Source organism: Sarcophilus harrisii, chromosome 5, assembly GCF_902635505.1.
Source record: "Sarcophilus harrisii chromosome 5, mSarHar1.11, whole genome shotgun sequence".
In the NCBI taxonomy this organism is placed as follows: Eukaryota; Metazoa; Chordata; class Mammalia; order Dasyuromorphia; family Dasyuridae; genus Sarcophilus; species Sarcophilus harrisii.
The window spans coordinates 237,051,664-237,066,155 of record NC_045430.1 but is presented as its reverse complement, the minus strand read 5'-3'; the positions used below and the strand labels follow the sequence as shown (position 1 = coordinate 237,066,155).

Here is a 14,492-nt window from a genome sequence, read left to right as displayed (position 1 = left end):
CTTTATCTCAATATTATTTATTTCCTCATCAATAGACTTCCTCCACTTAACTGGTTCATTCAGATCTCTTCTACAATATTTCCAATGACTTGAAACAGTTAATCTCTGAGGAGCAATGTGCTTATCACAGCAATTGAATGAGACTGAAATAAATCAGAAGACCTGAGTTCAATTGCCAACTCTTCCACTCACACTGAATTTATTGTATGATCTAGATGAATTGTTTAAACTCTCTGAGCCTCAATTTCCTCAATGTAAAGTAGGGTTAATACTTGTACATAATCCAATCTCACAAGAGGATCACAAGGATCAAAAAACTGATAAGCAGAAAGGACTTTTGACTCCCTAACCTCAAACAGTTATTCTTTTTGGTGAACATGATTCCATTTTTAGTTTTCTATTATAATAGCTTTTGGGCAGAATCTATTATCTGATCAGTTTGATTCATTCCCAAAAAAAAAAAAAAAAAAAAAAATCACACAAAGAACATATTATACACAAATGACAGCAAATTCATCAAGAATAACTGAATATGGAAAAGAAAACAGATTATCAATAGCAACAGTAAAATGACCTTAGAAGATATATTTACAAGAAGAAAAAACTCCACAAGGATTCTTAGAAACCTGGCAAAAGCCATTTTTTTGAATGGGGTGAGGTGGGGAGTCCTAAATGAACTAAAATCAGTTATCTGCTCATTAATCATTAGAAAAGAACAAGAAAACTTTTTAAAAGGACAACTTCAATGAAACTCATATCACTCAGTGTAGGAAAAAAAATTATCACCAAAGGAACAGAATAAGTGCTCCTGGGTGGGGCTCACACAAACTATTCTTAAGGCAATCTGTAATCAGGGAGGGAGGGAAGGAAGGAAGGAAAGAAGGAAGCAAGGAAGGAAGGAAAGAAAATGTAGCATAGAAAAATGCAAAAGGAAGGGGGTAAAGAAGACTATTTCAGTGTTCAAAAATTAAACAAAACCAAAACTCCCCAAATACTGTCCAATGACACTTTCACTAATATAAAAAAATGTCTCATAATGTTCTGGTCTAGTAATAGAGCAAAAACACTTATAAACACATATAAAGTGGTTTGGTTTAGGCCCAAGTTGGCAAATAGAATACTAAGGACTGGAGACAACTTAAGAGAACTAATAAAGGAATCAGTGAGGAGTGATAAATGTGAAACTCATATTTTTGACCAAAAATAACAACTTACACCAATTTTGCTGACTGTGATTAGGTACTACATGGAAAGAAATCAAAGTTGACACCCTGGCTGGATTACTGATACTCTTTTGTAGAGCAGGCGTATTTATTTTCAGGATTAGCTCCAAGATGTCCAGCATCATTAAAAAATCAAATAACCCAGAGCTTTCTTTTGCCCCCATTTTATACACATTTATTAGTTTAACTGAAACCATTTTCATTCTTTATTTTTAATTTCTCTTAAAACTAGAAATATGAGGTAATAAATCATCTCATTCTATATCCATCTACTTCTGAAGCATGTCCTTTCAAATGTCATTAATATACACTTCACAACACTCCATGACTTCATCTTGTTTCTGAGAGCAGAGGTTGAGAAATGTCATGGACTATGAGAGCAAACCATATAATAAGGTTTGAAATATGCATCGATCAATCAAGCATTTATTCAGCTTTCACTTTGTGTCAGAAACTGTGCTATATAGGTATGATACCAAGGAAAAAAGAAAGAAAAAATCCCAACTTGGATGTTTACATTTAAGTTTCTACATCTGGGAAATGAATACAAGAAAATATAAATGCTAAAGAAAACAATTTTTTCTACTGATTTTAGCGTTCATTAAAAAGAACACAATGTCTTATACAATGTAATTTTTATTAAAGATTGTAGGAAAAATCTGGATAAAAGTCCTCAAAATAAACCAGTTCTAAATGGTGTCTGTCCAGAAGAGAACAAAGCCCAATAGCATTGGAGAACAGCATTTCTAATGAAAGAGTCACCATAATGAGGAAAATCAGATCTGTTTTAGGTTCTTATTTATTATTTCCCAAACAGAAAACACTGCTTTAAAAACAAGAACAACAACAATGTCTATGATCTGTTCTGGCTTAGAATTTTGGGGATATGGAATAGCAGCAAAGTTGGTAATAAAGAGAATTTCTATAAAAGGAAATCCCATTTATCCAAAGACCTTCCTTATAAAATACGCTCCCAAGGGGGGCAGAAGTTGGAAGAACACACTGGAAAAGATTTAGCTGAAAACTTTTGGGAAGAAAAACATTTATAATGGTGGGTAGATGTCAAGAGTCTCCTGGACAAAGAATTATAATGAATATGCTCTAATTCCTAATAGACACAGCCCCTTCCCAGCAATAATTTGTATTCAGAGATTCAGATTATTTCCTTGACTCCAAAATTATTCTTTGGCTACTGCCAGTACTATAAACAAATCCACAAAAATTTATCACCTAAGTGTTGACTCCACATTCACAATAATGCCAAATTTACTTTAAAAAAATTGATATATTTTTCTAATTAAACTGGAGCTTTACAATAGAAATTTCCAAGAGGTTCTATGTCTTAACACTAATCATGACAGTACCTAACAATGATCATGATTTACTTTAGTTTTAAAATAATCTGAAGCCTTAAAGCACGAGGATGCAAAGCAATTAAGTTCCCAACTCACTGAATTCTGTAATTTTTAACCCCCAAAATGCTTTTTATTTCACTAAAGACATAGCTATAGCACCAAAACAATTTTAAGAGTTAAAGTCCCCTAAATATTTTCCCTGTTAGTCAGAATTTCATTAAGAATTAAAATGGAGAGAGGAAAAAATCCACAGAGTTCTGTTAAGCCAGATATCATCAACCATTTATTTATATATCAAGTATTTATTAAATAACTGCTATGTATAAAACAACTAAAACATACACACACACAAAAGTCAAGAGAAATGTCTGCTAATTAACAAGAAGCAATACCTTGAAAGGGTAATAATAATAATACTCATGATCTTAAATGTCTATATAAAAAAAATGCAGAGTATTAAGAAATATATAAAGTAAACAGGAAATACCTTTTTTTTTTTTTAATTTAATAGCCTTTTATTTACAGGTTATATGCATGGGTAACTTCATAGCATTAACAATTGCCAAACCTCTTGTTCCAATTTTTCACCTCTTACCCCCCCAACCTCCTCCCCCAGATGGCAGGATGACCAGTAGATGTTAAATATATTAAAATATAAATTAGATACACAATAAGTATACATGACCAAACCGTTATTTTGCTGTACAAAAAGAATCGGACTCTGAAATATTGTACAATTAGCTTGTGAAGGAAATCAAAAATGCAGGTGTGCATAAATATAGGGATTGGGAATTCAATGTAATGGTTTTTAGTCATCACCCAGAGTTCTTTCTCTGGGTGTAGCTGGTTCAGTTCATTACTGCTCCATTGGAAATGATTTGGTTGATCTCGTTGCTGAGGATGGCCAGGTCCATCAGAACTGGTCATCATATAGTATTGTTGTTGAAGTATATAATGATCTCCTGGTCCTGCTCATTTCACTCAGCATCAGTTCGTGTAAGTTTCACCAATCCTCTCTGTATTCATCCTGCTGATCATTTACAGAACAGTAATATACCATAACATTCATATACCACAATTTATTCAGCCATTCTCCAACTGATGGGCATCCATTCAAGTAAACAGGAAATATCGATACTAAACTGGACCAGACAGTATCACTGAGTCTTGGAGAAATGTGAACTTGTGACAATGGAGTAGTAGAGTAGCTCTATAAACAAAACAACCCCCCCCCCCAAAAAAAAAAAAATAGAATCCTCTAAAGAAATCAGTGAAACAAAGGGAGGAAACACATTGTGATATATTTTATTAATAATTAAGGAAAGAAGTCTAAGTGCTGACAGTCAATATATTACATACACACCACATAACTAGAAGGAGAAATGTGTGATAATTCTCTGAAATAGACCAAGAGTTAACACTAAGAAATGACTGATGCAGGGGAGATTCAACTATCCAAACAGCTATGGAGATGTCTCTTCAGCAAAGCAGCAAATATTTTTATTTTTTAAGAGGTAGAGGAAGCAATGAGGAAAACTATTATTCTGGAACTAATTTCAGCCATAAAAATAATGGCTTACTTACTTAATTAGAAATATCAGAAACATCAAGAAGCCATCTTTGAATTTGTTAGAAAAAAGAGAAAGCTAATTACAGTCAAAAGTACACCCTATATTCAGGGAGAATTTTTGTTCTTTTTTTACCCAAAAAGTTGAAAGAAAGAATATGGGTAGACTTCCATGATCAATATTTTATAACTCACAAAAGATGAAATGCACTTGGGAACAAAATGGAAGAGCAGGGAAAGGAAGGTAAAAAGTGAGCTATCCAAAGAAACCAATTTTCCTACATAAAGAAGTTGCAATGTATAATGATAAAAGTCTTAGTCTTAGATTGGGGGGACCTAAGTGAAAATTCATGGGGTAGAATCATGATTTATTAAGTCAAAATCAATTATCTTAATTAGATTAAAAACCTATTCGGTCCACTCAAGACCTTTTTTGGAATCATTTGTATGCCAGGCCACCTGTGAGTAGGATGATGAGGGAGTATGCTAGGGTAAGTTGTCCCTTATCAAATAAGCAACTTTAGGCTAGTTATTTTCCTTGTTGCTCAGTTTCTTCATCTATGACAGACAGAGCTCTGAATTCCTCTCCAATTGGAAAAATCCAAAAGTACCAACTTTGATTTTTTAAAAGACAAGTACAAAAGATGAAAATAAATTCAGATGATGGAGTAGGAATTTAAATGACTACAGACAGCCTAGACCACACTGAGGTTTGTGATAAATGCTACAGATAATAGAAAGTCTGTGTAGGAGTACTTTTTTCTTTTTAAAATTTTTTAAAATTTAGAATTCATGGAATCTGAATGAATATCAAAGCAAACTGTTATTGTACTTTATTCTTCTTTGGGTTTTTTTGTCTCTGTTTTCTTGCACCGCATGACTAACATGGAAATATATTCTGCATGTTAAAAATAGATTTAAATTGCTTTTATGTATAATTGGGGAAATAGAATATTAATCTTTTAAGTAAAATCAAGAAAATTTTAAAATTCCACATTATTTTATTTTCAGTTCTTAATTCTCTCCCTCCTGATTCCCCTACCCATTAAGAAGACAAGAAGAACAAAAGAGGGGTGAGTGGATACATTTTAAACTATATTATAATTGTTGCTGTGAAGAAGACCCATGACATCATGAGGTGCCATCTTGACTCCTGGGTGAGCTGGATTTTGGGGAGGTAGAGCTGCACAATTGGTCCCACTCTCTCCTCTCGAGTCATCGAAGTCCAGGGGCAAGACAGAGGCCATCTGGCAGTGGCCCCAAAAGCAGGAGACAGCCTCTGTGTCTCCAATCTGACCAAGCTCTAAGTGCTCCACAGCAGACACATTAGTGTCTGCTAATGGCAACAGATTGTTACCATCTACCCATTCCATGGAAGCAGGCAGCCCCCCAACTTCCCAGCGGGTTGGAGGCCCTTCAGTCACCCCCAATGCAGTTTAATCCATGGGAGATGAGACAGTTTGCTGGGGTATGGCTGGTACAGCTTCTTGGAGCCATAGGTGAGAGCTGGGTAGGCAGACTACAACAGTGGAGGAGCAAGGCTGTATTTCTACATTATAGTTGTTGTTTGTCCTTCATTCCTGAAGAGGATCATGAAATCAGGGAGGTGACACGATGACATCCAAGTAAATTGGATTTAAGTGAGGGAGGGCTGGGCCAAGACACCTGCCTCACTTTCCCCTCAGAGCCATCTGGGACCAGTGGCCAAATAAGAGTTAATAAGACTTTTAAAGAAGAAATAGGCTTAGTGTTTGAGGTGGATGGGACAATAATGGATAATGGAAAAAAGGCAAAATTATTTGCCTTTTATTTTCCTTCAGACTAAAACTTGTTTGACCTTGGGTTTTTGTTTTTTTTTTTAAACTAGGCTTATGATTTTTAGTCATATATATGGAATCTCCCAGAGAAAAATGCAAGTAAAGTAATAAAGTACCTAGCTACTGGATTAGGAGACATACACACCTTGTATCCCAGAGTACTAAAAGAACTTGAGTCACTGATGATGATTAAGAAAAATAAGTAGAAAATGAGAAACACGCTGCACAGAACTGGAAATAAGAAAATATAACCCATATTGTCAAAAAAGGGAAAGTGGATTCTTTAAATCATAATAAGTTAGTGAACTTGACTTCAATTCTTAGCAAAATTCTATAAAGGAACTATTGATTGCTATGAACTAGAATGGGCTGACCAAGAAAAAAATCACACCAGTATAACTTCATGTGCTTTTCTAGAATAACTACAGCAGTAGATTGGGGAAACAAAAACAAAAAACAAGACAGGCATAAACTTAATTGGATTTAACATGACATGTGACAAAGTCTTCAACAAAATTATCACGGACAATATGGAAAAATATTTAATGAAAATAAAGTTGATTCAAAATTGATTAAATTCCTGGATCCAAAGGGTGATAATGATCGAAGGGAATTGTGTAGCTGGGGGCCAGAGTTTTGTAAGATGGATAGAGATTATAAGGGTGTTTACAACAACTCTCTAGCTGACATGGCCCTAACATAATAGAGCACCTCCCATCTTGGATGTTAGCTTGGATGGGAGGATCCAAAAAATTCTCAACAAGCTAGAATGGTGGGATAAATTTAATGAGAAGTCCTTCATATGAGTTCAAAAAACCAAATGCATAAGCGGGAAGTAGATAAAAACCTGGCTAGGCTAAACCAACTCTGGAAGGACAAGCTCAAAAGGAACAAGCAACAAGGGCTGACACTTTCTTAGGCTGCCTTCCCAAGCCAAGAACTGGAAGGGCGTGCTTAGGTAGAGCCTTCTAGCTGAGCCAGGTCTGGAATTCTGCACCGATTTCAGGCTCCCATGTTACTGGAAGGGCACTAACAGCTAAGATGTGCAGTTCTGGGGTTAGCGCTAATCCCCAAAGTGAGAATGTCTTCTTCTAATTGCACAGAGAACAGGCAGTGGCCGCTACAGAAGTCCAGAAAGAAGCATATTCACAATCCTGGCTTGTACTCTGTTTAACATATGGTCTATTGTTTGAGAAATAGGAGTAAAGGGAAGACATTTCACAGTGAACAGAAATTCCCTACTTATTTGCCCTGTAGGAAAATATGTCCTAACCCATTTCACTCTTTCTTTTCCTCTTCCTCCTTCCCTATCCAAACTAAGGTAGCCTGCCAGGACTATGTAGTGGATATAACACCAATTCAATTCAAAGTAACACACATTTATTAAATACCCGCTATGTCCAAAGCACAGCACTAAGTGCTGGGAACACCAAAAGGTGGCCAGACATCTGACACGTGGGAAGAAGGAAACACAGGGACACTTCTTGCAATGTGGGACAGGCAAAGGGTTTGAGTCCCTGTTCCCTATTCCTTCATAATAGAAGCCAATTTCCCCTTGTAAAGGACATTTATAAATCAGGTGTTGTAAACCAAGATGTTCCTCAAATGAAGAGTCTCCAAGCAGAAAGTATTGATCCGCCTACCAAGCTATGGATGTTTTTTCTTTTCTGCTGTATTCTACCCCTAAGTTCTCTTTTTCTGATCTTTAAGGTCCGGGCACAGAGTGCCAGTACACCACCCTTTCTGACGCCTGGCACACCACCAATGTGATTGCTATGAGATTCCACTTTTAGAAAAGACTTCCACTGAAGATGGAGTCTATCAATCTAAGCCACTGAACTTGCCACCCACTGCCAAGCACGATTGCAAGGACAGGCAGTAATTGCATCATTTCCTTTTTGCCAAAAATACTGAACCACAGATGGAAAAGCACTAAGGCATTAAGTCTCTCACACTATTCTTACAGTAAAGACAAGATGTGGGTGACACAATAGTAAAGTTAGGTGGATTTAGAACTGATCAAATGGCCAAGCTCAAACGATAATCAAAAATCCCAAACCATCTTTCAGCAAGGTCTCCAGTGGAGTGCCCCTAGGATCCATGTCTACCTATATTAAAGACATATACATGTTACACAAGGTGGGCTGTGAGCAGGGAAGGAAAGAGGCTATTTAACAAGCTAAATAAGGTCAGGATCAAAAAAGATTTTGACAAGGTAGAAAACCGAGTCAAATAATATGATTAAGTTCAATAAACATCAACATCAGGCTTGAAATTTGCCTACAATTTCACAAGCACAAAATGGGGAAAGGCATTACTAGAAAATAGTCAATCTTAAAAAAAAAAAAATCTGTAGGGAAAAAATGGCCAAGCCCAGTAGAACAGATACTGTTATAGATTGCACTAGATGGACTATTAAGATCACTTGCAGTTATATAATTCACTATATTTCAGTATGACAGCCAAAAAAAGCAAATATGATTTCCATTTTGCATTAACCCAGGAATGGTGCATTAAATGGAGGAAGTAATGGTTCCACTGAAGACCATGTCTAAATTACTGCATTTAGTTTAGTGTATCCTATTTTGCAAAAATCACTAATAAGCCTAAGTGTCTCAAATAGTCTGACCAGGATATTTAGGGCTGTCAGGGTCATAACATAGGAAGATCAACTGAAGAAAATTCAGATATTTAACTTGGAAAAGAAAAGATTCAAGGGTAACATAATAGCTATATATAAGTATATGAAGGATTTGTTATGAGGAAGAGGTATTAGATTTGTCTGGCCAATTAGAAGTTACAGAAAAGCAGAAAAGCTGCCCAATAAAGTTATCCAAAAGCATAGAGAAATACTTCTAAAGGTCTGTCAAAAGTTCAACAACCATTTATTGGCAATGTTGTAGAAAGGACTCTTAGCTGGGCTAAGAATGGACTAAGTGGACTTGAGGTTCACTGTGAACTCTGACACCCAGATTTGTATCACCATATGACCCAACAGGGCCATATTCTATCACACTCTACATTTGGTAAATATATTGAGAGTTCCCAGCAATCAATTTTTTTGGCTCATTACAGGTTAGACCTTTCATAGTCCCTGGGATCAGTGGTTCCAGAATCAATGATTCTTTCACACACTGAAAATATTTAACCTAATAACGCCTTCTACAATACAAATGAAATTTCAATTTAATAAACAAGAATAGTGACTTACCTATTGCTATATTTACAGAATTTTTATACCATAGAAAGTGACTTTAAAAAATCTTTTTTTGTCTCTGTGTGATTTTTGTAATTAAAATAATGATATTGACCTTCAGATAAGCAAAGCTTTGTGTGGGGACTATAATATAGCATATATCTATTTTTAAAAACTTTTCCATTTTCCAAATGACCAATTTATAATCCTTCAAGTTAGAAATTTTTCAAATGTGTGTTACTCTGAGGCTGAATATCACCTCTCTTAATTGGAGATGCATTTGTACTTATTACCAAAAAACTTCACTACAAAGAAAATCTCTGGATGCTTTATAGAGCAAGGTGTACCAGGATTTGATTATCTAAGCACAGGATTTAGAAGTGAAATGGTATTTAGTTATTTAATACCCCTTCATTTTACAAATGAGAAAATCTAAGCCCAGAGAGATGAATGACTTGACCCCAGTTACACTGGTGGGAACAAAGAAATGTCAATTAAACCCATGTCTTCTGAGCCCAAATCCAATACTCATTCCACAATTCCAAGTTGCTCCAACGATTTACCTGCAATATGTCCAACTGGTGAATGAGAAAAACATGCTACTACAAATTTAAGAAGAAACTGAATGATGATTTCATTCTCAATTTAACTGCAAGCTTGCCTTAATAAATTCTGTTTAACAACTAAACAATTCATCCAAAATTTAGACTAAAAATTGTTTTTCATTCCTTACTTCTTTCTGTGCTTGAAAGCTAAAAGTGCCAAAGTAGTCCACTAGGTACTTCTAGTACAATGCTTGGCATTTAGCAAGAGCTAATGTTTGTTGAAATTAAACCTGAGAATTAAATAAAAATGTTCTCATCAAATAGTTTAAACAATGCTACTTCAAGGAAAAAAAGAAAAACTCACCAGAAAAAGATAAAGTAAGTAGATTCTTCTACTTGAGAGATAAAGTTATTCCCAGTTGAAAATAAAGGAAAATAACAAAAGGCCTGAGATATGAACCTCAGTGTTAATACCTGATATTTAATAAGGGCCCCTAATATTTATATGGTACTATAAGGTTCACAATGTGTTTGTTCTGTATGTTTTGTTTCAATGGATTCTCACAACAATCCTCTCAAGCAGATATCATAGTTCTACGATCCTCATTCTTCAAGTAAAATCTATGCTGATGGTCACAAATTAGTATAAAGCCAGGATTGAAACCCAGATGAGTCAATAAAAAAAGATCTCTTTAGGGAACATTTTGGATTTTGGATTTCCCCTAAGTACAAGTCAAGGTTCCTTCCTTGACTTCCATACAGCTGCTCTCTCATAGTTCTTAGAATCTTTGTGTTAACCTATATTGAATGCTTTCTGTCTAGGAGAAGGGGAAGGAGGATTGTAGGGAGCAAAATTTGGAACACAAGATTTTGCAAGGGTGAATGTTTAATACTATCTTTGCACATATTTTGAAAATTAAAAACCTATTGTTATTTTTTAAAAAATAAAAAATCTTTATGCTCTATAACAGACGAAAAAAAATGGGCCTTCATAGATTAAATAATTTGCCAAAAGCCCACACATTTAAGAGAAGAACCAAGAATTAGGCAACTACACTACATTCCCACTCCAGCAATCAATCAATCAATCAGCAAATATTTATAAAGTATCTACAGCATAAAAGGCTTTTTGCTGAGCCCTGAATATACAAAGTCAAAAATAAAAGTCCTTGTTCTCAAGTATCTAACATCTTATATGAGGAAACAATATGTACATAGATAAGCATAAACAAATTCAATACAAGGTAGTTTAATGGGAAGGATACTAGGTTTTGGGAATCAGGAAAAGTTTCAAGTAGAAGATGCACTTGAGCTGAATATTGAAGAAATGGAGGAATTCTAAAAGGTACAGGTAAAGTTTGTTTATGGGAGGTGCCTAGTACAAAGGTAAGGAGAGGGAGATAAGAATGTCAGGAGTGAAAAACCAGACCACCATAAAATTCAGAAAGGGAGTAATGTATAAAGGTAGACTAGGGACAAGTGATGAAAACCTTTAAAAATCAGACAAATCTTATTTTGAGAAGTAATAGGGAGCCACTGGAGTGTATAGAGTAGAGGAAAGATACGGTTAGAATAAAATATATTATTGAGGAGGAAAAAACATCTTTTACCTGTTACCTCACAAATCAAAATGAAAAGGTTGTACAAGATGACCATTAAATTCAGCTCAATTTGTGATCTGTGATCTCGTATCCATTAAAGCTGGCATCAAAACTGAGCATTTCACAAAATGAGGTGAAAGGTAGGGACTATTGTGTTCTGTTAGCGATACATTTATGTATACATATATATACATATATACATATATATATATATATATATATATATATATACACACACACACACATATACATACATATACAGAGAGAGAGAGAGAGAGAGTGCGAGTGAGCCTGGCATCTAGAAGATTAATAAATGCTTATTCAATGACAGCTAGAAAATAAACTTACTCTACTAAAGCTCTATAATAATGTAAAATCTTAGCCTGGCACAACTGGCAATATGAAAGGCATATACAAGCCTTCTAAGAAGTTTTGTGCTTGTTTTCACGATCACCTCAATTTTAATTAACTAACTTGAAGACAAAATGTATGGCATAAAAAGATTGGACTTGGATTTAGGAAAACCCAGAATCAAATACTACCTCTTATACATGCCTATTGTGTAACTGAGGGCTAACCACTATACCTCAGTGACCAGACTACCTAACAAGGGGCCCTCAAACTACAGCCACGGGCCAGATGCAGCAGCTGAGGATGTTTATCCCCCTCACCCAGGGCTATAAAGTTTCTTTATTTAAAGGCCCACAAAACAAAGTTTTTGTTTTTTACTATAGTTCAGCCCTCCAACAGTCTGGAGGGACAGTGAACTGGCCCCTGTTTAAAAAGTGTGAGGACCCCTGATCCTAGGACAATAAATTGCAAACATATAATAATGGCATCTATGAAATTTCTACAGAGGAAATCACAGGGATGGATCATCTTTCCCCCCCATCCACAGGACCTCAGAATCAGAACATCTAATCTAGTTCAATTCCCTCCATTTTTAGTTGAGAAATTTGTGGTCCAGGAAACTGACTTGACCAAGGCCATCAGGTAGTTAGTTTCAGGGGGTGAAATGTACAATATCCCCCAGGGCCATTTCCGCTGTCGCAACATTTTCTGCCACCGTGGGTTCTAACTTGTTTCTGCGGGAGTTGCAAAGACCTCAAATTACTCCAGAAGACCGATCCACTGCCCATCTCCTAACAGATTCCAGATACAGGAGACATACATTTTTTAAAACTCGGATCCTGTGATTATGCACATTCACTACAACATGGTCCCTAGCCATCTTTTCCAGCTTCTTATCTATCCCTGGGGATCCAATAGCTGTTCACCTCCCAGTTGTTCCTCGTACTTTGCAATCCTGCCATTTTCTCTGGTGGTCCCCAAGTGGCTGAAATTCATTCTTCTCATCTGAGCCTTGTGGCATTTCTGGCTTCCTTGAAGGACCCCCTAAAATTCCGCCTTTTAGGGGAAGCCTCTCGGAGACTCCGCAGTTCTAGCGCCTTCCTTGTCTCTGCTGCTTGTCCCTACGTAGCTCCGCGCCCCCCTCTCCTCTCTGCCTTTGTGCGCCCTGAGCTTGGCGCAGGCCTGGCACAAACAGGCGCTTCATAAATGCGCGCGCATGGACTTTTGGGAAATACTTGGAATGGAGAGGAAATAAATGCTAGTGAACTAGAATATTTAAAAGGAGGAAACATCTCCAAACATTATTTTTAAGTGTAGGTGGGAAAGGAATAACATTCATCATCCTCAGCAGAAGACGCCCGAGAGCTCACCCTTCTGAGAAAGGAGGGCAGGGCGGCTCGCGAGTGATTTGGGGGCCGGGAGCGCCCATCCGGGAATACCACCAGGCGACGGCAGGGCTGGGATCACTTCCCGTGGGAGAAGTGGTCAGAGCACGAGGAGGGAGGGCCTTGCGAGGGGCGGAGTCAAAGCGGTGAGGGGCGGGGCTAACGCGAGAGGCAGACGTAGAAGCTCGGCGAAGAAGGAGGGGCCAACGCGCTTCCGGGAGAGGCCCGGCACAGAGAACGCGGGCCTCGCCAGCGCCCGAGAGAGGTGGGGAGAAACGCTCTCTGTTGCCAAGGAAACAGCGCACGCGCAGCTCTTCTAAGCGACCCGCCCACGGAATCCTGGGGAAGTAAGGAGCGCGAGAGGGCGGCTCGTACCTTTCAGCGCCTGGTGCATACCCCCAATGCCGCTGTACAGCTCCAGCACCCGCAGCGGCTCCATCGCGCCGCCTCCGGTCCCTTAGTGTCTCCTCCCCCAACTCCGCCGCCTTTCGGTTCCGCGGGGATCCAGTTTCGTGCCCCGCCCCCACTACCTGGGGAGCACGTGCAGGCCTCTGCTTGGGGCGGAGCAAGACGGGGACGCGCAAAGCATTGTGGGAAGCAAAGCGCTGGGAAGGGGGCGGGGCTCAAGATCCTGGGGCAGCGAATCATTGCCCCCAGGGCCATCAATCAACAGACAAGCATTTGTTAAAAGCCCCCTGTGTAGTTAGCATTCATTTAAATAGAAATGCAGCCCCTGCCCTCAAGGAGCTTACAGTCTAATGGGGAAAATAACCTCGCTCTCTCCCTCTTTCCCCCCCTCCCCCTCCCCCTCCCTCCCCCCCCCCCTCCCCCTCCCCCCCCCCCTCTCCCCCCCCCCCTCTCTCTCTTTCTTTCTCTCTCCCTCTCTCTCTCTCCATATATATGCAAAAGACAGAAACATGGCTTTTTAAATAACTCTTTCCTAGTTTTTAATACTATTTTAAAGAAACTTAGATTCAACTCTTTTCCACGTCACAAACGTTGAAGCAGACGGGAAACCACATTGCCTGAGCAGCGATAGCTACTCCCAAGTATTCAAAGCTATGTGTGGTTACTGTATTTCTAGAGAAACTTTTACAACCCGAAGGAGGGAAGTAACTTTCATATCTTCTTCCTCTCTTTGCTGAATTTCCATCTCTTTTTCTCTGTCCCTCTCTCCCTCTCTCTTTCTTTTATAGCTTTAACTGTCTCTCTGAAAACCAGAAACATCTAGGTCTGATCATTTATCTCTAGAACTTAGTCCAAATTATGTTTTTCTTAGCTTAATTTAGCCATGTTCTTGCTCCTTTCAACCATACTCAAATTAAGCCTAAAAACCTTCCTGTGGATTCCTGTAGTAAGTCATTATGTCATTAGGCACACAGCTGTGACTGGTTACAGACTTTCAAATGATTTATTTATAATAGTTTTATTCTCTTGTTTAAGCTTTAGACA

General features: G+C 37.8%; 1 protein-coding gene across 2 annotated transcripts in view; it reads right to left on the bottom strand.

Annotated features, from left to right (window-relative positions):
* Positions 1 to 14,492, bottom strand: part of TRDMT1 (tRNA aspartic acid methyltransferase 1) — a 60,653-nt gene that overhangs the window by 32,877 nt on the left and 13,284 nt on the right. The window contains exon 1 of one of the 2 annotated variants that reach the window (XM_031939912.1): positions 13,416 to 13,756. The exons of the other annotated variant lie outside the window; for it this stretch is intronic. Within the exon in view, the coding sequence (XP_031795772.1) occupies positions 13,416 to 13,479 (64 nt within the window). The 5' untranslated portion in view covers positions 13,480 to 13,756. Of the gene's footprint in view, positions 1 to 13,415; positions 13,757 to 14,492 lie in introns of those variants that run through there. 2 annotated transcript variants of the gene reach the window in all.